The sequence below is a fragment of the Gopherus evgoodei genome, chromosome 2 (genome assembly GCF_007399415.2).
Source record: "Gopherus evgoodei ecotype Sinaloan lineage chromosome 2, rGopEvg1_v1.p, whole genome shotgun sequence".
In the NCBI taxonomy this organism is placed as follows: Eukaryota; Metazoa; Chordata; order Testudines; family Testudinidae; genus Gopherus; species Gopherus evgoodei.
The window spans coordinates 62,947,915-62,975,074 of NC_044323.1; the positions used below are offsets into that span (position 1 = coordinate 62,947,915).

General features: G+C 42.7%; 1 protein-coding gene across 3 annotated transcripts in view; it reads left to right on the forward strand.

Annotated features, from left to right (window-relative positions):
* Positions 1–27,160, forward strand: part of SNX10 (sorting nexin 10) — a 61,686-nt gene that overhangs the window by 13,562 nt on the left and 20,964 nt on the right. For 2 of the 3 annotated variants that reach the window (XM_030550837.1, XM_030550836.1), the window contains exon 2: positions 10,816–10,865. In XM_030550837.1, coding sequence (XP_030406697.1) covers positions 10,842–10,865 — 24 coding nt within the window. In that variant the 5' untranslated portion in view covers positions 10,816–10,841. Of the gene's footprint in view, positions 1–10,815; positions 10,866–21,644; positions 21,730–27,160 lie in introns of all 3 variants that reach the window. The other variant, XM_030550838.1, reaches the window with a different exon arrangement.

Here is a 27,160-nt window from a genome sequence, read left to right on the forward strand (position 1 = left end):
TATGGTAGATTTTGGTAGTGAATGGTCAACTGTTACCCAGGTCTGAAAACAAAATTACTCTTCCCTAGCAACAATTGAAGTTGGTTGTTAGGTTGGCTCCTTTAGAGATATCCAAAGATGGATGGATAGATATTGAGCAGAGGATCAGTGTTTCTTGTTTGCAGGAAGCATAACAAGAGGATTTATGGAATGCACTAGAGGCTTATGAACAATATCAGAACACACAAAAGCACCAGCAGATGCCACCAAATAACAAAAGGCCATATAATCTAATATAAATACAACCTAAGATGTTGGGAGAGGTAAGGGATTTCTCTCTCCTTTATTCCATATTCTGCTGCCAGTGATTTAGAGACAGCCAATTCTTGAGTGAGTTGCAGAGCTTCACTAGGATGCTGGGGCAGAAAGCAATTGGTTCTTTTGATTATATTTATTTTTTTAGTGCTCAGGCCAGCCCTGAGCTCACACACTAGGCAATTTTTTGTGCCTATATCGTATTGCTTTAAGTTTGGCTATTAGTTATGTTTGGGAGTGTAGGAAAACTGTCAGCCTGTCCTGTAGTGTCTCAAGAGTGTATCAATCTCAGAGGAAACTGTCAAGAAGCAAGGTACAAACTGTCAAATTGGTTATGAGTTCTGTACTTAGATTTCACCAGCCAATTAAGTGTAAACTCTTCAAGCACTGTAACAGCCTAACCCTGAAGTCAGACAGTCCTCTTGGGTACTCTGATCTTTCTCAACATCTAGGCAAGCTTACCTTTGTGATAGATGGTTCCTTACACCAAAAATCACAAAATATTTAGGCTACTTTCAGTCCCAAAGGATCACTCACTTAACTTAAGAGTAGCTGACCTGGGGTCTCACACTAAAGACAAAACTTGTAGCCTGTCCTATAATAAACTATCTGGAGATTTATTAACTAGGAAAAGAGTTATTTGCAAGGTTAAAGCAGGTAAACATATACACAAATGACTTGGTTTTAAGTTTCAAAAGGTAATAGAAGCTTCTATAATAAGCAAGCTCTATATGTTCCTTTGGGCTAACCCAGACTTAACACTGATCTCTTGTTTACACCTAGAAAATCTTGCTCTCCAGAGTCCAAGCAGTATAGAGACACTGTTCCTCCTTGTTAGGGCTTTTTATTCCTTTCTCCCTTCTGCTCTAAGTTGCAAACTTAGCTGATTGGAGGAATTCACTTGCATGCCTCCTTTTCATGATGGGCCTTCTCTGTTTGGCAGGACCTAACATAGGGGTGGGCAAACTTTTTGGCCTGAAGGCCCCATCTGGATATTGGTATGGAAATTGTATGGCAGGCCATGAATGCTGACAAAATTAACAATTCAGAGATATTCAAATAAACTTTTATTAAAAATACATTCTAGTGGAAATAAACATAAAACCTTACGTGTTATTATAAATATACCATCGTAATGTATTAAAATAATTAAACCAAACTTACATGCTTTCCATGCCCTTTCTCTCTATTGTGGATTTGTTGGGCATCAGCTTCCTGTCTCTAGAACTCATTGAAATTCACCAGCCCCTGCCCTCAGAAATCTCCTCCTCTTCCACGTAGGTCCTGACAGACTATAACTTTGAAAACCGCCACTGAGCATTCCCTGGCCAGCTACTCTTCTTTTTATCCTCAACAATGGAAAATTAACACTACTAAAAACATCAGAGTCACGTAAGCCAACAAGTAGCAGGCACGTGGGCTTGCATGTTCCAGTCTCCGATGGCATGTGAGGCGCATTTGGGTTATGCAGTCAGAGTAACATGCGTGTCCTCACGCCTGTCATGCAGGTTCTGAACATGCTAGAGCACTGGGCTCGTGTAGTGGAGCAAGGCCCCGACCCTGCTTCCTGGCTGGAGCAGGGCAATAGAGCTTAAAGGCTGGATCAAAAGGTCTGACTGGTCAGGAATGGGCAAACTCTGGCCCAACACCTTCTTTTGGATGCCAGCATTTCACAGTAATTAGTATCCATTTCCTGTCCGATGATTTACACAGTTTCAGAAGCTTACAATGCAAATGCTCACATATTACCTTACCACATGGAATACAGATGTTACAAGTGAGATTAATGCATACAGTAACTTACAAGCATTCAGTAAAGGCTAAACATATTTTTATAATGCTATCACCCATTTTAATAATACTAACACACAGATGAACCGGACTGATTCCAGCTATGTTTGTCAGTATTCAAGTGAGGCATGGGAACCTTGGCATAAGCTGGCACCTGGTTTGCCAGTGTCACAGCTACCCATCTAATAGCAAAACTTAGTTTTCAAGATAGTGATATTCCTGAGACTGTTCTGTTAGATAGTGTCTGACCTAAGCATTCTCTGAGAGGACCCCTTAGCTTTGGAATTCACTCTGCCCTGATCTTGATCTGTAATACCCCTAGTTCATTAACATTGAGAGCACACTACATGGCCCAGTGTAAGGGAATAGTAAGGCTCTGGTTGATGATCTTACATATAGTTTGTTTGGTTTAATGGTTCAAAAGGTTTACATGAGTGGTCTGTTTTATGGTGTGTATTTAAGAATTGTCAAGGAGCACTTAGGGCAGGGGTTCTCAGACTTGGAGTCATGAGGTTATTACATGGAGTGGGGGTCACAAGCTGTCAGCCTCCACCCCAAGCCCTGCTTTGCCTTCAGCATTTATAATGGTGTTAAATATATTTAAGTGTTTTTTAATTTATAAGGGGGAGGGTCGCATTCAGAGGTTTGCTATGTGAAAGGGGTCACTAGTACAAACATTTGAGAACCACTGACCTAGAGCAAGGGATAGGTACTTGTATGTAATAGATCTAAATCTAAGTAAATAAAAGGTATTCAGGCTGATACCAAAACAGGGAAGTAACAAATTTTTCTATTTAAATCAGTGGGTTTCTTCCCTGCAGGCCAGGAAACATTTTATCGAGGCTATAAATCTGCCTCTTTCTCTCTATTCTTCTTCCCCATCATGCACACCTCTCTCTCTCTCTCTCTCTCTCTCTCTCTCTCAATGGAAACTCACTATAAAGAGCAAGAGAATTAGCAGCTTTCTGCATTGTTTCTACAGGCCATTTCTCTCAGTCACAACTGAGGTGTTGTTTTTTTAAAAGAGGATCTTCACTTAAGCAAACATTTGAACTGTTGATCTGCTTCAGTGACTCCTGCACTTGCTAGAAAACTGCAGTATATGTCAAATCCCTATATTGAATTACAAAAAGAAAAAAATCACTGTCTTTTTTTTTACAAAATGTTTAAAAGTTATGAATGAAATCTTGGCCCCATTGAAGTCAACTCAATCTTGCTGTCTTGCTGGTCTGACTACATAATTTGTGAAATAGTAAATTGCATTTCCCATTTGAATGCAAGAAATTTTAAAACTTGCATCAATTTTGTGTTTAAAGTTTCTAATACAAAAGATTGCCTGTATTAATAGTAATTGCATTACAAAAGTTTGGAAAGCTTCTTTCTAGTCTCATGCATTCAAATACAAAGAGCTTTGTCCGATTTTGCAATTTTATAGGATCTTTTCCTTGTTTCTAACTACTCTTTTGGTCTATGCTTGGGGTAGTCAACCAATTTCTGGTCAAGGTCTAAATGTCTTGGTCAAGGTATAGTATGTGTGCAACTGATTGTTCCTTCCTAAATGGAGTACTTTGCATTTGTCCTAATTGAATTTCACTCTATTTACTTCAAACCATTTCTCTAGTTTGTCAGAATTAAAATTCAAAATGATCCTATCCTCCAAAGCACTTGTAACACCTCCCACCTTGATATCATCCACTCTATTTACTTCAAACCATTTCTCTAGTTTGTCAGAATTAAAATTCAAAATGATCCTATCCTCCAAAGCACTTGTAACACCTCCCACCTTGATATCATCCACAAACTTTAAGTGTACTCTCTATGCCATTATCTAAATCATTGATGAAGATATTGAACATAACCGGACTCAGAACTGATCCCCGCAGGACCCCACTTGTTATGCCCTTCCAGCATGACTGTGAACCACTGATGATTACTCTCTGGGAATGATTTTCCAACCATTTATGCACCCACCTTATAGTAGCTCTAGCTAGGTTGTATTTCCCTAGTTTGTTTATGAGATGGTCATGCAAGACAGTATCAAAATCCTTACTAAAGTCAAGATATACCACATCTACTTCTTCCCCCCTATCCACAAGGCTGGTTACCCTGTCAAAGAAAGCTATCAGGGTGGTTTGACATGATTTGTTCTTGACAAATCCATGCTGACTGCTATTTATCACCTCATTATCTTCTAGGTGTTTGCAAATTGCTTAATTATTTGCTTCATTATCTTTCAGGGTATAGAAGTTAAGCTGACTGGTCTGTAATTCCCTGGGTTGCCTTTATTTCCCTTTTTATAGATGGGCACTATATTTGCCCTTTTCAATATATTTAGTATTGACTTTCTTTGTCTATTGCTTATGACAAGGACACAGGATTTAATGTTCAATAACCCAGTTTTCAATTGTATGCAGATAAGAACAGTGATGCTAGTTTTGTAGACACATTTCCAGCTGGTTCTTCAAGAATAACTTTAGATATTCAGTTAATTAGCTTTTTGTGAGTGTGTGTGTATTGATGTGAAATTGGTAGCAACTACCTTACTTTTTTGTGATTATTAGAATAATTAATATATCAGGACCTTACTAGATTCTTGTGTGCACTTGTAACAATACTGCTATTCAAAACCGTAGTCAAGATCCAGACTCCAGAGAAATGAAATTAAACCAACAATAATGAGTAAGTAAAATGTTGTGGTCTGTTCAAAAGCATCTGGTGGTCTGGATTTGGCTTGTCCACCTATAGACTACCTCTATGCTCAATAGATTTAGTGAAGTAGCATGCATATGACAGACATTGCTCTTCATATAATTCTATTGTTAACTTATCTGAATTTCTCAATTTAAAAAAAAATCAGCTGTGCCATAGAAAGGGGATCCCACTATAGCTCACACTTGCTAGAGTGAGCAAGCAGTAATACCTCTCTTTTTCTGCTGAGCTTTCAGGTTAGTTTTATGGTAGGCTTACTTAAATAGAGAGTAGGCCAGTTTGCGGACTCTTGCTTTATGATGTATCTCTAGCTATCTCTATCTTTTTTTTTTTTTTTTTTTTTAATGGGATACTAGGTCTAATTCTGCACTAATATATACTAGTGTATATGGGAGTAACTCCCCTGAAGTCATGGCAATTACACTGGTGTAAAACTGATGGAAGGGAAAGCAGAATCAGACCCTGGGTTTTTAAAAGCATTTGAATATTGGATATTTTTCTCAGTTTCTTTTCTTTACAATTGTCAAAACCATTATTTTGTTGAAAACTGAAATGGAGTCTGAGCTACTTGTCTGGGGATAGCCAGCATCTGACACATTGATTAAACAGTCTGACTTCCCAAAGGGGATGAAGGAAGCAGATAGAATTTCCTGGGTACAAGTCCTGGGGAGGCAGAAAGATACAGCTTTTCTCCCCCATTTACTGCTATAATAGGGTTGGTGAAGGTTGCGAATGGGCACACAGAGCCAGCTGATTTGAAAGGTCCTAGGCACAGATATAGTCAGGGTTAAAGTACAGGTGATGGAGATGGCATTGCAGCTTCCTGGTGTAGAGGTCCAGACTGACCCCTGCAGCGCCTCCTGCTGGTTATCCTTGAAAATTAGCTCACTGCCAGCCAGGAGCGCCCTCTGCAGGCTAGTGATCCACCTGTCCTCTTGGCCCCCATGTCCCCCCCCCCCCCCCGGTGCCCCTTTTAACTGGGGGTGTTTCCCCTTGGCAGTACCCCACCAATCTGGGTCTCCCCTCCCTGGGGAACCCCCACTCCACTATCCCGCCTCAGTTTTGGCTACTGCCCAGTCTCCACCTAGCCCCCACGCCCTGGGGTAGACTGCATTGTCAGCTACTCATCATAGGCAAAGGGGTTTGGACCTGCTGCCTTTGCCTACCCTTGGGCTGCCCCCTGCAACTCCCAGTACCTCTTGACCTTATCCTAGGCCACAACCTGGGGCTTTCCAGGCAGGAAAGCTTCACTCAGGTACCCTGTGTCTAGCTCCCTGCAGCCAGGCCCTTCTCCCTCTACTGCCAAAGGGAGACTGTTTGTTTTGTTCTTCTGGCTTCCCTGGCCTTTTTATACAGGCCAGCTGTGGCCTGATTAGGGTATAGCCCAGCTGTGGCCACTTCCCAGGCCAGCTTTTAGAGCTGCAGCTTTCAAGCCCTCTCAGGCCTTTTTTAAAAACCCCTCAGGACAGGAGCAGGTAACCACCCTGCTACACTTGGTCTTAGAAACAAATATGTGGCTTCATTCTAGTCCTCTCAGTCTATTTATTGAAACCTGAGTTCAAACATTAGTAGCTGAAGACAGATATTTTCTGTAAAGATTCAGGCTTGTGTGAATTGCTTGTGTAACGCAAGTTTCACAAGTGTCTGGTGCCAGACTGTGGAACTGACTCCCACAGGAAGTAAGGCCCAATGCAAACCTTACTATCTTCTGCTCCACATGCAAGGCATACTTCCTCATCCTTGCCTTCACTAACACACTTAACAGCCTGTACATATTTATACATATAAAAACCTAATCAAAATTACCCAAAACTCTACATTGTGCACACAGCTTCCCCCATGAGGAGAGGATGAAAGAGAAAATGAACCACAGATGTTAGTCCAGTTGCTTAATGCACTATTAAAAGTTGTTCAGATGCTGTGGTGATGAGGGTGGTGTCACCTTACCTCAGTGGGTACCAGCTCAGAATATCAGATTCAGGACAAACTGCTGAGAAATAAGGCAGACTCACCCCGAAACTGGTGGCTACTCTACCATTAGATATACAAAGCCAGTAACAAAAGTAAACTTCTGTCTCGCCATGCTGGTTAACAAGAAGTCAAAAATGCAGTCTCCTTAGGCATTCCAGCACTTCTTTCATACCCCCCCCCCCACTAGACTTTGAGTGGTTATTGAAAACCAATTTAATCAAAAAAGTGTTCTTCTGATCTCAAGAGCTCAGCCACATACCTAAGTCAATATATAACTCAGATCTTACCCAATAATCATGCTGCTTCCAATCCTTTCATAATTAAAATCTAAAGGTTTTAAGAGAAAAGAAGAGTTAAAATGGTTAACTGTGTGTGTGTGTGTGTGTGTGTGTGTGTGTGTGTGTGTGTGTGTAGATATACATAATTCCTTTGGATTAGGTTATAGCAGTGGTGTAACAGACTGTTGGCTTGAAAAGTCTTTGGTAACTTCCAAAAGATTGGAAAGTCTTCAATTCATAGTCAGAATGCTCTTTTTAATTCTCTGTCCAAAGTCCAGAGTATTGGAACAGGAAAGAGGCAACATGGAGATGTTCCCAGGGTCTTTTCTATCCTCTGTCATGTGGGTGGAATCTTACTATCTCAAACAAAGCTCATAGCCTAGTTTGTGGAAAGATACTGGCAAAAGATGGCGTCCAGGGTCACCTGATCATGTCACATGCCCTTACATGGCTTGCTGACTCACAGGTGCAGCCATTGGCCATTTGGAATCTGCAGGAAGAGCCATCTGGGAAGAATGAGTTTCTTCAGTGGCCCATTGTGAGAGTTAATTGCCTCTGATTGGGCCATCAACACAAAGCTATCTGGCTTCAATGTAGATTTTACTGGGTGGGTATTAGCCCAGGAACAAACATATTTGGGATACAGCGCTCTAGCCAATATTTATAACTTCAGATACAGTGATGATAATCATTAGTGAATCAAACTTTTTCATTGACTCCTTACATGATATACTTTGTACAAATTTTGTTGCACTTAGCTAACAGCGACAATATTAATGAGACAAATGGTTATATTTCAATCATACATCACAGGTGGTATAAGGACCTATAGAATAGAACCTACTGACTTACAAATAGAGCAGCTTGAAAACAAGGGGAAAATATATAGTAAACATTTTCACAAAATTCCCCACTGCCACACTTATTTTTGGAAAAAATTTGCCGAGCCCTAGTTCTTATCGTAAACAATGGGTCTCCTCATCTTAATGATGTAATAAAATTTTTCCTCCAAACTGGTTTGAACATGTTGGTAACTGGTGAAACATGTTATCTTATGTCTGCTTTGAAGGACAATTGTCTCCTTCAGAGTGGCAAAACACAATATACTAATTTCCTCCCACAGGCTTGTTAATAAAACCTTTGACAAACAAGACCATCATATACTATGTATATGCCATATGTTGCAGAAAAGGTATTTTTGAAATGTTGTAGCGGTTTTTTAAATATATCGGGAATACATTTTTGTATCTCTTTGCTGTGAATTCATCTGTATAGGACTTTCAGGGGCGGGGAAAATAAAACTAAGGCTTTATTTACATGGACACTGGAACTGAAATAACTAAATTTGTTACAGTTCACTTTTGTTATGTCAGTGAAAGCTTGAGTCTGGACACTCTTATTCCAAAATAAGACCCTGACCCCAAAATGACTTACACATGTACTTAAACTTGCTACTAATGAGTAGTTCTAATGATTTCCAGTGCAACTATTCATTGTAGTAAAGTTAAGTATGTGTGTAAGTAGGACTGGGACATAAGAGTGTCCACGCACAGACTTGCACCTAAATAATTAGAGATGTAAATTCAGTACAATGTAGCTATTTTGGTTCGTATGTCCATACGTATAAGGTTCAATTTAATAAACATGTAAGACTCCTCTAAAAATTACCAGTAGTGTATTTTCTAGATACAACGTGCAATGACTGGAAAGTCTGATAGCTCAGGAGATTCTAGAGCGAGAAGCAAGTGCTGTCCATATCATTGGGAAGCTACCAATGACATGATAGTCTACCCTTTCTAATGGTATAAGCTCCTGTTTTTGCTCTAAGGATGTGAAATTGAACCTTAAACCTTTCACTGGTGCACAGATAAATATTGTCCATTCTGGGTCCTGGGTAATCCTGAGGGAGAAATAGCACTCTCTCAAGTAGATCTGGAGAGAAAAAGTTGTTTTGAAGCTGTGCAGAGATTTGGAATGTATTCCTGGAAGAGACTAGATTAGTGGATAGAACAGTGGTTCCCAACCTTTTTCGTCAGGCGGGCTCCAGACAACAAGCCATGGAGGACCAGGGCGGTGGACAAGCATCCGCCGAAATTCCACCGACAAGCAGCAACATCAATAGGCATCACCGCTGAAATGCTGCCGACAAGCAACATCATCCAGAGGCATTGCTGCCGAAATACCACCGAAAATGGCGGTATTTTGGTGATGATGCAGCTTGGTGGCATTTTGGCGGATGCTCATCTGCCGGCCAGTACGTGGGCGCACTTAGACACCCTGGCAGGCGCCATGGTACCCATGGGCACCGCATTGGGGACCCCTGGGATAAAATGTAGGTGAAATGGTCAGAGATGCATGCAACATTGAAGAGCCATATGCATGATAACTTAATTTTGGACATGAGCACCACTTCCACATAGGGGTGTGTGTATCTATGTAAACTGCATACAGCCTAGTCTAGCTTTTCAAGGGTATTCATCTATCCTGAATACATTCACTAATTTTTAGAAAATAACTTAAAAACCCCACACACAAACACAAGACAACTCTGACTCCATGAAATTTACCCATACCTAAAGCCAATGTATGCTGGTAGGTCACTCATAACATGGGAAGATTTTTCTTTACAATCATGTTCTAGACTAGGTTATCTATAGCATGTTTTAATACATATTTATGAAAAAATCCCTATATGAATCCTAATGCAGATATTTGTCTTATTCCCTAATGTAATATGATTCCAATAATAGTCCTGCGCTCCAGTTCATATAGGTGTGCTTCTTTATGATCCATATTATGCCTATAGGTATGACCTTATAAATCATGAGGAATGCCTATGGATTATTTAATTTATAGCACAGTTTTTTTTATAATCTTGTAAGAAGCAGGGAAAGTCCTACATTACAATTCATACTACCTGTTTTGCACAGTATTTATTAATATTTCATCTGTCTCAAAAAGTTTCTCTAGTGATTATATACTGTGGCTGAAAGACAGGTGGGGAGGGAAGGACCCCTTTCCACGCTCCTTAAGGAAGCTGTGGTGGAAACTGGATGGTAACAACCCTACATCATAGTTCTTGCTGGCATGGTTCCAGCTGCTATGTGGACAAGATCTTGGTAACATTCTGGTGTAATTGGACTGGGCATATTATGTGATTCACCAAATAAGGCTGTAGGCAGTTATGAAATAAGCTATCACAATACATTTTGCAAAATGCTTTTCCAGTTCCTGTTTCAGAGCAGATGAATACTTATACATTATTGTGCAAAGAAAATGGGTCAGGTACTCTGCTTAGTCCAGATCATGCTGGACACAGCAGAGGGGAATATCAGGAAGCCATTACTGCTCCACGGGTGCAGTTTAGACTCCAGTTTTTGCTGTAATTCCTTAAAGGACCATCTGTAGCCGGAGATAGATGGGGTGTATTGCGTCCTCCATTCCCCCAACCCAGGCACACACGACTGTCTGCAGAGGCTGCAGGGAGAAAGGCAGAAGCAGCATCTACTCCATCTCTGTCCATAAAAGACTCCTGCATGCCAAGAAAATGCCTCCACTCCATTTGTTGACATTTTCCATCTGAAGTGTAAAGTTTTAGGTAGAGGTTCAAGCCACTTGTTTTGTTTATTCTCCCAGAAACCCCCCTAGCTGTAACCCATGGCACCATATTATACTGACCCTGCTCTGGCCCGTTCTCTTGTGGCAGAAGGATTATATAGCCCTATTTTACAGTAAATTAAGGGCTAACTAGTCTGCCCGTTTTGTTTTACAGGTTGATTTTTATCTTCTGTTTTGAGGATGACACCAAAACATGAAAAACAGGTAAGTGACTTTAATGGTAATAAATAAATGCCAAGTTTCATGGTGAGTATTGATAGAATTTTACTGTACAAAGCCCTGTAGACCAGAGCTTTAAATATCATAGAGGCAAGCTAACTTGTTGGGTAACCATTAGAGCAGTGGTGTGCAAACTTTTCCAGTTGTGCCCCTGCCCCACCATCAATGGAATCTGTCTGTGTCCCTTCTCCATTACTACATAGCCAAGGCTTCCTCAGCAGCAGAGCCTGGGCTGAAGGCAGAGCTGGTGATGGGAGAGAAGCTCGGGCTAGAGGTGGAGCTGGCTTGGGGCAGAGAAGGAATGAAGGCAGAGCTGGGTTGGAGGGGCGGAGTGAGACAGGGGGTGGATCTGACCTGAAGGCAGAGCTGGGCCAGAGACAGCAGGACTGGGGGCTGTATGAGGGTGGTGGCAAAGCTGGATTTGGGGCATAGTGTTCTCTTCTTGGCCCCCATGGGGGCTGTCATGGACCTGGAGGCAGAGCAGGACTGGGGGCTGAATGGGATTAAGGGAGGAGTGAAGCTGGGGTGGAGCAGGAATGGAAGCGCAGTGCTCCCTCCCTACCTCCTGTGGGGGTTGGCCTGGGCCCCGCCACATGGCCCCCGGAACATTCCTCTGTGACCCTCTAGGGGGGCATGTCGCACAATTTGAGGACTACTGCATTAGAGCTGAGTGAGCAATGGAAAACTGATGATTGAAAAAGGATATGTGATAGTGGAGGAAGAGGAGGATACATTTGTGAAAGTCTAGGCACCTCTGGGATAAAAAAATGAATTTTTAACCCCTCGCTTCAAATAAGCAGTTAAACCAACTATTTGCATACTGTGATATTTAATAGTCAGAGTATATTGAGTAAGCTCTTCTATGAAAGCTTGTAATGCGATGAGCTTAATAGTCATGATGAGATGTGTATACAGGTTATGGTGATGAGTGTGTGTGTGTTATATAAATATGAAGAAAATTGCAACTGTGGTGCAACTTCTTCAGCATCTCCTCATAACAGGGCAGTGAAGTAATCAGTTGGAGAGGGGCAACCTCCCCAACAAAATACAACTGGCTTCAAGCACCTAGCTAATGTTAGCTTGTGGAAAAAAAGAGGAACCATCAAAGCAAATGGGAACAGCTTAAAACTGAAAAGAGAACCTCAGTCTTCAGAAAAAAAGATAGGATGGAGTTTTCTCCACTTTAAATATCTATCGTGACTGAAGAGAAAAACCCTGCAAACCCTTTTGAAATGGCAGGGGTTTGAACTGAAGGGCATCGGATCCCTCCTATAGCTGGAGATACACGGAAAATGTTTGAAGACAGTGGTTCTCATACCACTTTGTTTGTGCTTCTCTTCTGTGTGTCTGTAATCATTTATACCCCCGGGTGCCCGGCCAGCAGCCACACTCTCCAGCTCATAGACTTTAAGGTCAGAAGGGTCCATTATGATCATCTAGTCTGACCTCCTGCACAATGCAGGCCACAGAATCTCACCCATCCACTTCTATAACAAACTCCTAACCTATATCTGAGTTACTGAAGTCCTCAAATTGTGGTTTGAAGACCTCAGGCTGCAGAAAATCCTCCAGCTCTGAAGGCAGAGTGGCAGCTGCTGGCCAGATGCCCAGCTCTGAATGCAATGCTGCTGCCAGTAGCAGCACAGAAGTAAGGGTGGCATGGTAGATTATTGCCCCCCTTATCTGCTGCTGAAGGTGATGCTGCCTTTAGACCTGGGCACCTGGCCAGTAGCTGCTATACTCTGAAGGCAGTGTGGAAGTAAGGTACTGCAACACCCTCCCCACCCTCGCCTCCTATAGTAGCTTGGGACCCACTTTTGGGTCAGGATCCCCACTTTGAGAAATGCTGTGTACTTCTGTATACTTTTACCCTACTTTTTTTTTTGTGTAGGAGTACCAAAAAGACCAGATTTTACAGTCCATGACCTGATTTTCATAGGTATAATGTGGTAGACCTTTACATATGGGTGTTGTTTTATTATTAGACATTAAAATGAATTCGTAGATTGATTTATGCACACAGCTTTAATTTACAATTAAAATATATGGTTATGGGTTTGAATGACAACTAATCTATTGGCCCAAACTAAATCAACATTTCTGTTTAATGAGACAGAACAAAAAGACAAATCATATGAAAGTTAAGCCGCTATAACTGAAAAATAAACTTAGCAGGTAGTTTTGCTGTAGGATTCCTTTGAGATGTATATTGCTTTCATTGTTGTGGCTCATGCCATGTAGTACCATGCTGGTATTTTTTCCTGTTGAGTGGCTTGCCTAGGGAGTTTATTTTTAGTGGTATATTAATTAAATATTTCCCTTTTAAACTGATGAGCACTCCAAATTGCATGTTCCCGCTAATGGCTAGTGACTTGAACTATGAGCTCACACAGGGGTGATTGAAGAGTAAGAATCTGGACTACCCAGGTCTTGGATCCGGGCACACAAGAGTAAGCCAGTGCTCGTGCTTGCTGCTCCCTGCACTCAGAGCAGGTAGGTGGGGATTGGGTGGAGTCTTGGCTCTTTTTCCAACTCTGTGCAACTGAACTGGTCTGGGGCACTTGTAATTTGCTGCTGAGATGGGTGCACTGGCATTTTACTTGACATAACCAAGACCAAACTATTTTATCATGATTAAGGGACTATTGTGTTATAAAAGAATCCCCTGAAATGATAATCTTTGCTGTGTAGGCAGCCCTTACGCTCCACCTGCATTGGCCTAGAACCAAATTGGGAAGTTATGTTTGAAGAGAAATCTCATGCCTGGAATATTGATATAAAGGGGTATGGCTTGCTCAGGAAGGACATGTCGGAGGAAAAAACGGAGGTGGTGTTGCTTTGTACATGAACAATATATACACTTGTTCTGAGGTTCAGAAAGAGGTGAGAATCAGATCAGTCTCTGGGTGAAGATATAAGCGGGGAAAAAACAAGAGTTATGTAATGGTAGGAGTCTGCTATAGACCACTACGCCAGGAAAAGGAGGTGGATGAGCCTTTTCTAGAATAACAAATATCCAAAACACAAGACTTGGTGATAATTACGGAAAATATTGACTGCTGTGTGGAAGGGGCGGTGGGTTTCCCTACGCTCACCTGTCCGGGAGTTCGGCGACAATTTGGCGGAGAGTTCTTCAGCCCAGATGGTCTTTGGCGGTATTTCAGCGGCGGGTAGTAAACCTTGCCACCAAAGACAGAAGCACCTGCTGCTGAAGACTGTCCACGACTGAAGGACTCTCCGCTGAATTGCTGCCGAAGACCAGGAAACAAAATATTAGGACAAATGGAGTCCCAACCGTACTCTGGTTGGGATGCGGGACAAACTCCTCAAAATCGGGACGTCTGGTCACCCTAGTGATAGTGGACTTGAACTACCCATATATGTGCTGGAAAAGTAATACAGCAAAACTCAAAACGTTCAGTGAGTTCTTGGAATGTGTTGGTGTCATGGAAACCTCTGCTCACCACCGGAGCACCTCCTTCTGGTCATGTTTGGCGAGTAGCTCTGCCAGCCTGAGAGCCTCTTCTTGCAATTGTTCAGCCTGTCATTTCAGGCTCTTGCTCTGTGGCCGCATATGCCTCATCTTCGTGGCTTAGCCCTCCAGCCAAGTCAAAACAGTCCACCCCATCTTGGGTATGGTCAGTCTTCCGCGCCACCCCAGGCAGTCCTGAACTCCACTGCCTTAGCTGAGCCACTCCCTTGGTGACTAGAATGAACGATCCTAGAGAGTAGTCAAATTAATTGCCCATATTGTGCCACTCACTCAGTGGCTGGTAGGGAACCCATGCTCATCCCCTATACTGGGTTCCAGCCTAGGGGCCCTGTCTCCAGCAGCTAAGGTCAGTACTACCACGAACCTTCCTGTCACATCCCTGGACTAGTTTCTACCTAGGCTATCCCAAGCTTGCATTATCTGCTCCACTAGCTAAACCCCTCTCTCTGGTCTGCTACACAAATTCTTCCTTGTTCCAGGGAAAGTGATTGATTGTAGCTCTCCTCCCTGCAGTGCCCTTTCTGCTACCAGCTGGGCCATCCCTAGGGGGTGGCAGGGCCCAGGACAAATCAGCCTGTATGGGCTGAACTTAACATCTTTTATACAGGTTAAACCTTGTGTGGGGAGGGGACACCAGTGCTGGGGGACAAGGGATGATGGAGAGTCACAGGCTGGCACCTGTGCTAGAGGCGAGGGAGACCCCTGTGCTGGAGGTCCCGGAAAAGGGAGGGGTCTGGGGCAGAAGGGCAATGGATGAGGTCAGCCTGGCGCTGGCGTGTTGCGGCAGCACTAGGATTCTGGTGGACAGCGATGCCAGGAGCCAGTGGGGCCAGGCTGGGGTTGCTGCTGGAAACTGAGCCCAAGCCCCACAATGCCCAGCAAGAAAAAGAAATACTATGTGCTGGGGGGTGCTGCCTGCTGGTGTGTGCGGGCCCAACCCCTGCTGCCAGTGCCAGGCCCCCTGCTAACCTCCCTGCCAGCCTGGACTACCAACCTCTAACCCCACCCCCCAGGGCTGGTCTGGGCCCCCAGCACCCACCCTCTGGGCCAGCCCAGTGCCCCACGCATGACACATGCACATTAAAGCACAGGGCCTCTCAAAAGGCCGGGCCTGGAGCAGTAGCCCCGATTTGCTGTACCTAAGGGACAACTCTGGCTACCAGCTCCCTGGTCTTACAGAAGCCCTGTCTGTTCCTGCACAGGTGAGCATCTGTTAACTAGGGCTCTCCTCTCAGCTTAAATGCTTTACAGTTTGCAGCCTATTAGGTTAATTGCCCCCTCTGGCCTAAATTAATCTCTTCAGGATGAGTGTGGGGAGTACAGCTCCATCACAGCTGGGGAAAACTTCTTGTTTCAGAAGATGGAGGAAGTAACAAGTGAGGGAGTCTGGATTCTGACCAACAGAGAGGAATTATTTGTAACTGAAGGTGGAAGGCAAAATGAGTGAAAATGATCATGAAATGATTTGAGTTCAAGGTTCTAAGGCATGGAAGAAATGAGAGTATAAGGACATAGTGCCTTGGGACTGGAGCACCCCCAGGGAAAAAATGGTGAGTGCTGAGCACTCACAGGTAGCCCCCCATTACCTTCCTCCTGCCCCCCCCGCGCCTCCCATCTATTGGTGGCCCCTGCTGATTAGCACCTCCCCTACTCCCTCCCAGTGCCTCCTGCGATCAGCTGTTTTGTGGCATGCAGGAAGGTGCTGGGAGGGAGTGGGGGAGGAGTGAGGGCATGGTGTGCTTGGGGGGAGGAGGCAGAACAGGATGGGAAGAGCCAGGGCAGGAAGAGGTAGTGTGGGGGTGGGACCTGGGGCTGAGCTGGGGTGGGTCAAGCATGCCCTGGCACACTGGAAAGTCGGCACCTCTGCATAAGGACAATGGACTTAAAGAAACGAACAAACATACTTTAACAAACTCAGACAACTGGTAGTTAAGGTCCCATGGGAAGAAAAACTAAGGGAAAAAGTAGTTCAGGAATGCTGGCAGTTCCTTGAATGAACAATATTACAGGCAGAACAATAAACTATCCTTATGCGAAGGAAAGATAGGAAGAAGAAGAAGCTAATATGACTTCCACGAGAGCGCCTTGTAGGATTCCTCTTTGATTTTTCAGGTCATTAAAGAGTGGAAACGTACAAAGGAGGAGTACAAAAGAATAGCACAAGCATGTAAGGACAAAATTAGGTGCACCTAAGAAAAGGTTTTATAATTAGGAGTGAGAGAAAGATGTAGAAGAGTGTAGATCCACTTAGTGGAGCTAATAATGGATGACCAAGAAGGCTGAGGCATTTAATGCTTATTTTGCTTCAGTCTTCATTAAAAAGCTTAATGGTGACAGATGCTCACACAGTTAATACTAACAACAATGTGGAAGGAACACAAGCCAGAATAGGGAAAGAACAGGTTAAAGAATATTTAGATAAGTTAGATATATTCAGGTGGGCAAGATCTGATGATTTGGGGGTCATGGTGGATAATCAGCTGGGCATGAGCTCCTAGTGTGAATTTATGGCCAAAAAAGCTAATGTGATCCTAGGAAACATAAACAAGGGAATCTTGAGTAGGAGTAGAGAAATTATTTTACCTCTGTATTTATCACTGGTGCGAACACTGCTGGAATATTGTGTCCAGTTCTGGTGTGCACAATGCAACAAGGATGTTGATACATTGGAGAGGCTTTGGAGAAGAACCATGAGAATGAGTAAAGGATTAGAAATAATGCCTTATAGTGATAGACTCAGGGAGCTCAATTTATTTAGCGAAGGTTATGGGGTGACTTGATTAGTCTGTGAGTACCCACATGGGGAACAAATGTTTGATAATGGGCTCTTCAGCCTATCAGAGAAAGGTGTAACATGATCCAGGGCTGGAAGTTCAAGCTGGACAAGTTCAGACTGGGAATAAGGTGTAAATTTTTAATGGTGAAAGTGAAAAACAACGACAATAGAACAATTTACAGGTGGATTCTCTGTTACTGGAAATTTAAAAATTAAAATTGGAAGTTTTTCTAAAATATATGTTCCAGGAATAATTTTGGGGAAACTTTATGGACTGTTATACAGGAGTTCAGTCTAGATGATCACAATAGTCCCTTCTGGCCTTGGAATCTATGAAATTCACCCTAGAGTACTTAAAGACCTAGCTCAAGCAATCTTGGAACCATTGATGATTACCTTTGAGAACTCTTGGTTAAAGTCCCAAGGACTGGAGAAGAACAAACATAGTTGTGACATACCCAGGGTACAATCCAGACTACTGAGTAGCTGTGTCCCCCTGCCTCTAACCTGGGGTGCCTTTTACGCTGCTTTGCTGCTGTAGCCTCCAGTCTGGACTGCTCACAAATAGCCTCCAGCATGTAAGTCACTCCCAGCTCTGTGCGTGTGCTGCAGCCAGCCACACATTGGCTCTTACTTGCTTTGTTTATACTGCACGGTGACCTCAACACACTCCCAGTCTTCGATTTTCCCCAGGAAATGTATGTCCTGTACTGCCCTCCCCTCACCTGAGCAGTAGAAGCTTATAAAAAGTCTGTCATTTAATTAATAGAAATGGAGTTTCCCAGACAGTTCAATTCAAACACACTGGATTAGATAAAACAATAAAATAAGTTTAACAACTATGGAGAGAGATTTTGAGTACAAGTAATGAGGCATAAAAGTCAGAAATGGCTACAAGCAAAATAAAGGTAACACAACTGGTGCCTAATTTAACAAACTGCGTTAAATTCAAAGCAAGGTTTTCTCACCACATGCTTTGATAGATTACAGGCCAAACTCTTAGGTCAGGACCCCTCGCCCTGTCCAGTGCTGCTTCCTTCCTCCTTCAGGGTCTGGGGAGGAGAGCGAGAGAAGGGAGTACTTTTGGGGTATCCCCTCTTTCTTTCTGTAGTCCTCTTCCCCCCCTTTGAGAAGCATCTCCAGCTGGGAGCATGGTGACCGGCAGTCTGTGTGGATGGGAACCCCATACTGTTTCTTTGCTAAGATGTAGATTTTTTTTGCCCATGCCCTGTTTCCTGCCAAAGAAAGGACATTTAGCAGGTAATGGCCCATTTACCTTGTTTACACCTGGCTGTTGTGCCAGCTTACCCTTTGTCTCTGAGGCCTTGGCTGCACTTGGTGTTACAGCGCTGGTGGTGGCTTTACAGTGCTGTAACTCACTCCCCATCCACACTGGCAAGGCACATACAGCGCTGTATCTCCCTGGCTACAGCGCTGCTTGTACTCCACCTCGACCAGAGGAATCAAGAGAACAGCGCTGGGGTGCCATTGTAAACAGTGATTAATCTTATTACGCTGTAACTGACCTCCGGAACCTTCCCATAATGCTTTTAAGTAAAAAACACTTTGTTTTGTTGTGAACTCAGGGCTCCTGGAGCCGCTTATCTTAAAAACAAACACAGCTACTGTTTGCTGTGAATGAGCAGAGGCAGGCAGGGGGATCCCTTGTGAATGTCCACAGCTAGTGCTTGCTTGAAGAGAGAAGCAGCACGGCGGGTGTTGGGGGGTGGCAGGAATCCATTTTGGAGCATATGCTTATCTGGTCTGTGAGGGGGGGAAAAAACCAGAGACTTTTTGTGTTTAGTGAATGAGAGAGGAGTGGGGGGAGGGTCAGAACTTGCAAGGCAGGGAGCTGACACAATATCAGCTCCAAAAATCCACTCTCTGTCTCCCCCACACTCCCTATCACACTCCACCCCACCCCACTCTTTTGAAAAGCATGTTGCAGCCACTTGAATGCTGGGATAGCTGCCCATAATGCACCACTCCCAACACTGCTGCAAGTGTGGCCACGACAGTGCGCTGGTAGCTGTCAGTATGGCCGCACTGCAGCGCTTTCCCTACACAGCTGTACGAAGACAGCTTTAACTCCCAGCGCTGTACAGTTGCAAGTGTAGTCATACCCTCAGGAACTGGTTTGGCTGCTGCCCAGATTTGGAACGTGTTAGTAACATCAGACAGTGGAATCTTTGTAATTTTACATTAAACAGGATTGCCCCACACATTTTACCAGGACAATAAGGACCAGCATTATTGACCATAATGATGAAAATTGTAAATTTTCAAATGATACCTCAGAAGGCATACCTTGAACAAAGACTTAAACTAGTGTGCAAGGGGTGAAGTCACAATAGATCTATGGAGGGGAGGGATAGCTCAGTGGTTTGAGCATTCACCTCCTAAACCCAGGGTTACGAGTTCAATCCTTGAGGGTACCAGTTAGGGATTTGGGGCAAAAAAATCTGTCTGGGAATTGGTCCTGCTTTGAGCAGGGGGTTGGACTAGATGACCTTCTGAGTTCCCTTCCAACCTTGATATTCTATGATTCTGTCTTTTAAAAAGTGAAACAAAGAGGACAAGGGAATTATAGGTCTTGCAGCCTAACAGAAAGATACTGGAACAAATAACAGTAAGTATGCGAGCACTTAAAGAATAATAGGCCAACATTGATTTATCAAGAACAAATCATGCCATGCCAAACCAAACTAATTTTCTTCTTTGACGAGGTTACTGGCCTACTTGAGGAGGGAAGCAGTAAATATGATGCATCTTGATTTTAGTAAGGTTTTTGATGCAGTCCCACATAACATTCTCATAAGCAAACTAGGGGAATATGGTCAGATATAATTACTATAAGATGAGTCCACAACTGGTTGGAAGATCATACTCAAAGAGTAGTTATCAGTGGTTCAATTCTCTGGCTGGGAGGATGTATCCAGAGGGGTCCTGAAGAGATCTTTGATCTGGTACTATTCAATATTTTCATTAACAATTTGGATAATGGAGTGGAAAGCATACTAGGAGAGGTAGCAAGCATTTTAGAGGACAGGATTGGAATTCTAAGTGATCTTGAGAAATTGGAGAAATGGTCTGAAAATCAAGATGAACGTGAATAAAAACAAGCGCAAAGTACTACAATCAGGAAAGAAAATGGAAATGCCCAAGTACAAAAATGGGGAATAACTGGCTAGGCAGTAGTATTGCATAAAGGATCTGGGATTTATAGGGGATCAGAAATTGAATGAGTCTACAATGTGATGCAATTGCAAAAAAGACAAATATTCTTCTGGGGTTTACTAGCAGAATTGTTGTATGCAAGACTCTGGAGGTAATGGTTCTGCGAAGCTGGAGTATTATGGGAAGTTTTGTGTACCACACTTTTAAGGAAGATATGGACAAATTGGAAAGTCCAGAGGAGAGTAACAAAAATGATAAAAGGTTTAGAAAGGTATGACCTATAAGGAAAGGTTAAAAAACTTGGTGTGTTTAGTCTTCAGAAAAGAAGAGTGAAGATGAACATACCAGTCTTTAAATATGTTAAGGGCTGTGATAAAGAGGATTGTAATCAACTGTTCTCCATGTCCACAGAAAGTAGGTCAAGAAGTAATCAGCCTAATCTGCAGCAAGGGAAATTTTAAGTATTAGGAAAACTTTTCTAACTAGACCTCCACCTCGATATAACTCTGTCCTCGGGAGCCAAAAAATCTTACCACATTATAGGTGAAACTGCCTTATGTCGAACTTGCTTTGATCCATCGGCGTGCACAGCCCAGGCCCCCGGAGAACTGGTTTACCACGTTATATCCAAATTTGTGTCATATTGGATCGCGTTATATTGGGGTAGAGGTGTATGAGGACAGTTAAGTGCTGGAATAGGTTACCGAAGGAGGTTGTAGAATCCCCATCACCGGAGGTTTTTAAGAAGAGGGTAGATGAGATCTTGAGAAGTCACCTATTCCACACCCCCATGCTGAGTTGACTAAGTATACCTAGACCATCCATAATAGATGTCTATGTCCAGGACTTTGGCACAATTTGGAAAATGATTAAAACAAAGTTTGACCTTGTATGCAATACAAGACCAAATTCTTTTAGAACCAAATCCTCCTTTTTCACCCATTGTTTTGTTGTGTTAGAGGTGTCGAAATAGCAGATTCCGCTATGTTTGTCAAAGTAGCTCCGTTGGCTGATTTGTAGGGCAATATGAGACATTTGATTTTTTGAAAGTGTGAATTCTCTCTGTTAGATGAGAGACTCACTAAAGAGAATTGAACATGTAGTACAGGAGTTCTCAGACTTTTGTACTGGTGACCCCTTTCACATACCAAGCCTCTGAGTACGACCCCTTTATAAATTAAAAACACTTGTGTTAAATATATAAATGCTGGAGGCAAAGCAGGGTTTGGGGTGGAGGCTGAGAGCGTGCAACCCCCCCATGTCATTGTTTTGCTAATAATAGGCAGACTGATTGGAAGAACTTTTTTTTTTTTTTTAGGGAGCTTCATGGAAAATGACTGGACTGGAGTTGGTGAATAAGCAGATGAGTACCAGTTGTGGTTTCAGGCACTCTAGAACATGAGGTTATCATCTGATATTTCCATCATTACAGTGGTTTGTCTGAAATTACAACTGAATAGAGGAAGTAAATAGCTAAACAATGAAAGATTTTTTTTTATCCTTCACAGTAATTTTTACTATTTTAAAAATAGCTATTTCGATGGCAGACATTCTATTTTACAATTATAAGTATAAAAACCCAACATAATTCTTCATGTTATATATGCTTTCTCAGAGACCTAAGTGCTTTTGCTCTCAAACTTTATACAGAGCAACTGGTTTGCCAATTATTGCAGGGCAATATGCTTTATTGTCAACAAATTAAACTGGCAGCAGAAGCAAACCTTAAGAATATTTCCTGCATTTGCTTCAGTTCCTTTTGCAACATATTCTCTCCTTTGTGGCTAATCATAACAAGAAGACTCCTGATACCTTCAGCTTTCAGTGGTTGTGTCTACATTAGCCTTTTCCCCTACATATTTCCCACCATTACCAACACCAATGCAGCTCCATCATGAGACGCAGCAGTGAGAGGGCTAGTGTAGAAAAGCCACCTGCATCGTCTTTACCACTGTCATGCACATGTATCCCTACATGTCTAGAATGCCCCCATTCCAGACAACATGGTGGTGTAATAACATCACTGGTGCCTTGTTTACACTTATCAGTGGAGCTGCGCCAGTGGAGGGAAATATTTTGATGAAAAGGGTAGTATAGACAAAGGCAAAGAGTCATTAAAGTGAATTTATAGTCAGAAGAGAGGCTATGCTGGTACCTGCTTATTAAATAGCTAGGATTTCTCTTGGTATTCCAGGCCCTGTCTGCGTGCTGTTCTGAAAGATATGTTAGCTCTCCGTAGCTATTTCAGATATAGTAAAGTAAGCTGAGGTTGCATTCTTCCTCACTTATAATCAACAATATTCTTAACTAAAGCCTTATCTACACAGGAAAGTTATACTGGTCTAAGGTAAGGTGTGGATTTATACCTCTATAGTTATACTGGCAGTTCCCTATGGGGAATAAGAGTGACTTTTTCTGGGCCAGCTTCTGCCACTTTGGAAGTGGTTTAAGCAATACCAGAAAGAGCCACTTTTATGCTAGCATTAGGGAGTTATGCCAGTGTAACAATATCAGTTTAGTTGTACCGGTATAGTTTAGCCACATAATTTCCCTGTGTAGATGAGTCCTAAGTTCTAACTGCAGAATGTGTACTGCTGGCCCTGGTGTGTGAGCCAGAAAACACCAAGCATGACTGTTGGATCCCAGGTGAAGGTTACAGGACTGGCAGTTAGGGGGAGAAATGTTTTACTAGTTAACGTAGCTATTTGTTATAAAGTTACTCGAGAGAATAAATGAGAACTCATGATACCATTTTCCCCAGTGTCTTTCTGTTCTGTCTGTACAGTTCCTAACTGGCCTCTCATCCCTGAGTGTGGCTTCCAGGTGCTACTGCAGCACAAATAATGATACTTTTAAGAGTATAACAGCACCATAAGCATATATTTTGTGAAACATTTGTGCCTTAATCACAAGGCAGCCTCAATTTATAGCACTAATGTTTTTTGTTGACGAATGGCCACTTTTAAGTCTGTTATTGAGTGTCCAGGGAGACTGACGTGCTCTCCTATTGGTATTTGAATGTTACAGTTCTTGATGTCTGATTTGTGTTCATTTATTCTTTTGCACAGAGACTGTCCAGTTTAGCCAACGTACATGGCAGAGGGGCATTGCTGGCACATGATGGCATATATCATATTTAAAAGTGGCCATTCTTCAACCAAAAAACTTTAGAAACATACTTTAATGAGAAACTGCAGAACTGGAATTAATTTGCAAACTTTACACCATCAAATTAGGCCTAAATGAAGACTGGGAGTGGCTGGGTTACTACAAAATAATTTTTTCCTCTGATATTCACCCCTTCTTGTCAACTGTTGGGAATGGGCCACATCCACCCTGGTTGAATTGGCCTCTTTAGCATTGACCCCCCACTTGCTAAGGCTACTCCCATCTTTTCATGTGCTGTATATTTATACCTACCTATTGTATTTTTCACTCACTTCATCTGATGAAGTGGGTTATAGCCTACAAAAGCTTATGCTCAAATAAATGTATTAGCCTCTAAGGTGCCACTAGGACTCCTCGTTGTTCTTGCTGATACAGACTAACACGGCTGCCACTCTGAAACCTTTAATTCGACTGGTCTACATAAAGCAGTACACCTTTCTAGTGTGGACAGGGCCTAAGAGTTGAAAGGAGTTGGGGCATTCTAAGTATTCAGTTCCTGGCTCTAAGGAGCACTGCAGCACCAGCGGTGGTTGCTCACCACTTCTTGGAACCAAGTCACTAATATTGAAAATTTCATAGATCTTGGGAAATCGGTACATTTTCTTTTCTTCCCATTAGTTAATATTAGTCTTGTTTCCTTCTTTCTTTTTAGCCTTGGTATTTTTTGTGGGTTAAAAAAAAACAAACAAAAACCCTACTACATGTTGTTAGCTTGAAATTGTGAAGTTCATTCACACTGTGTTCAATAAAATGATATAATTAGCTGAGCTTTTAGTTAGTTCTTTGCTACACTTCCTCATTGGAAAACAGTACAGCTTATGATAACCCAGCAGCTACTAATGTACATAATCACCACAGAACCCAGTTCTTGTTTTGTTAGTTGTACAAATAGAATGTGAAAGATGTCTGGCTGGTATATTACTGCCCTACTATGGGATCATAGAGGTTAGGGCTGAATCAGACCTTGGGCATAAAATGATTGGGGTGTTTGGTTTGGGGGTATTTGGAGGCATTTACTCTAAATGGTCAATACTTCGGAATAGCCAATTTTTTAAAGCAGCATTTTACTTAACACGGCTCTTTTGATCTGTCGCAAAGGGTGAGGGAATTAAAGTTTATCAGAAAATAATATAATTTGGGGAACCTATGTATAAGGAGGAATTATGGGCAGATCATATGAATGATGAAGGGAAAGGAATCAAGGTCAGATTGCAAGAAGACTTCAATCCTCTTTGCCTCACGGGGTGAAAGCTTTTAGTGGAAGGTAAGCACAAGGAATGGGGTCACTGAGACCCCTTCTTTCAGCTGGCTGAAGCTATGTATTTGTGAGGTGGGGAAAGAAAGGGAACAGCATGTAGGAGAAGAGTAAGAGACTACATAGCACTAAGATGGAGCAGGGAGAGAGAAGCATGAGGAGCAGAGGAAAAACTCAAACGAGAAGACAAAACAAGATTAAGAAACTGAAAATCTAGCAGGAGAAGAGCAAAATGTAGGCACGGGGAGCAAGATATACAGACAGTAAAATAGGATTAGACTGGGAGATTGAAAATGCAGTATAGACATCAGAGACTGGGAGATTAACTTTTCTCTTTCCCTGTTTTTTACTTAATATGTCGAGTTATTCTGTTTTGGAGAGGGAGTGCTCATTCCCATCCCACTCTCCCATTGCAGGTTCCAGCAGCGTGGTGAGGTTTTTTTGTTTTTTTTTCTCATTTTAAACCTGTGGTTTCTGTAGAGGTGATAGATCTGCAAACTAAGAGCCAGGTCCTCAGCTGGTTGAAATCATCATCATAGCTCTGACTACAGTGGAGCTGCATCCGTTTACATTGCTGAGAATCTGGTCTAAAGGTTATGGTCTCCGATGGCACAGTGCAGAGCCATTGACGCCTATGTAAAATGCCACCAAATCAGAATTGTGGTGTTTTTACATCCAGTTGGCCCTAGCGTTAAAAGCTATACAGGATGCAGGGCAATGGAGAATTGGGTCCTGAATGTTTCTCTGGTGCTGAAAGAGGAAATGGAATCACCATGAAAAGAGTTGTTCCATGTGATGAATTATTTAATCCAGACCACAAATGCCTCTCTTCACACATGATGCACAAATGCTCTTTCAGTCTGAATACACCCTTTCCTCTCAGATGTCACAATTCTTAAGCATCCACTTGTTTAGTTAGCAGTTTACTGGTGGGAGTGTATGGGTTGTGTGAGTTGGAGGCAGAGGGGAATTCAGTTGAAGAACGAAGCAGTCTTTTCCAGTGTCTGTGGGTTGGGGGTTGAAGTATTCTTGGGAGCTCTCTGTGTCAGTACTTTTTGGTTTCTGAAAAGAAAAGTGTAAATTATTCTATAAATAACACTGAGTTCAGAATTCTGGGTCAGACCCTCAGCAGGTGCCAATCAGTGTGGCTCTCTATTGAAGTAAAAGTCACATCAGCTGCCAATCTAACCATCTCTATGCAAAATGCATTTTTTCTAAATAGATGATTGCATTTTTAACACTAGCTCCTTCTAAAATAAGGCCTTGGCTACACTGGAGAGTTGCAGCACTGGTGGTGGGTTTACAGCGCTGCAGCTTACTCACCGTCCACACTTGCAAGGCACATACAACACTGTATCTCCCTGGCTACAGCGCTGGCTGTACTCCTGCTCTGCCTGATGTATAAGGATTGCAGTGCTGGTGATGCAGTGCTGCTCCGCAAGTGTGGCCTCCAAAAGCGCTGTAATTGGCCTCCGAGGTATTCGGAGATATCCCAGAATGCCTGTTCAGCAACTCTGCTGTTTTGTTGTGAACTCCGGGCTCCCGGAGTTGCTTATCTAAAAAACAAACACAGCTCGTGCTCGAGCAGGGGCAGGCAGGGGGATTCTTTTGGAATGTTCACAGTTTGCTTAAGGAGAGAAGCAACGGGGGGGCTGGGGAGTCCATTTTGGAGCAGCTGCTTATCTGGTCTGAAGGCTATTTGCATTTAGTGAATAAGAGAAGGGTGGGGGAAGGGGTCGAAACTTTTAAAATGATTGAAGGGTGGTGCTGTGTATCTTCCAGTCCTTAGAACTTGCAAGGCAGGGAGCTGACACAGTGTCAGCTCCAAAAATCCACACTCTCTCTGTCTCCTCCACACTCCCTGTCACACTCCACCCCACCCCTCTCTTTTGAAAAGCATGTTGCAGCCACAGGAACGCTGGGATAGCTGCCCACAATGCACCACTCCCAACAGCGCTGCAAATGTGGCCACACTGCAGCGCTTTCCCTACACAGCTGTACGAAGACAGCTGTAACTCCCAGCGCTGTACAGCTGTAAGTGTAGCCATGGCCTAAGTTTGTTTGTGAGTAACTCTGCCCCTCTTTCCAGGATTGTTTCACTTACTCACAGAGCTGACGGAGTTCTCCCCTTCCTGTTCTTCCCGTGCTGCCCCAAAAGTATAGTTTAAAGTGATTTTTCTTTTCTTTGTTTCTTTATGTAATTTAGAGCATTTCTAAAGTGTATTATCGCCAGACATGCAGGCATGTGACAGACAAGCCTCCAAGATGGACAAATGACTATAACACAGTATTTTCTCTGATTTTACTAAATTGATAGGAAAAAATGATGTAGTTAAATCTGTGCAACCCTTTAGGTGTTTATATCAGTATAGCTTTTTTTTGGCACAAAAAGCTAATATAAACACCTTTAT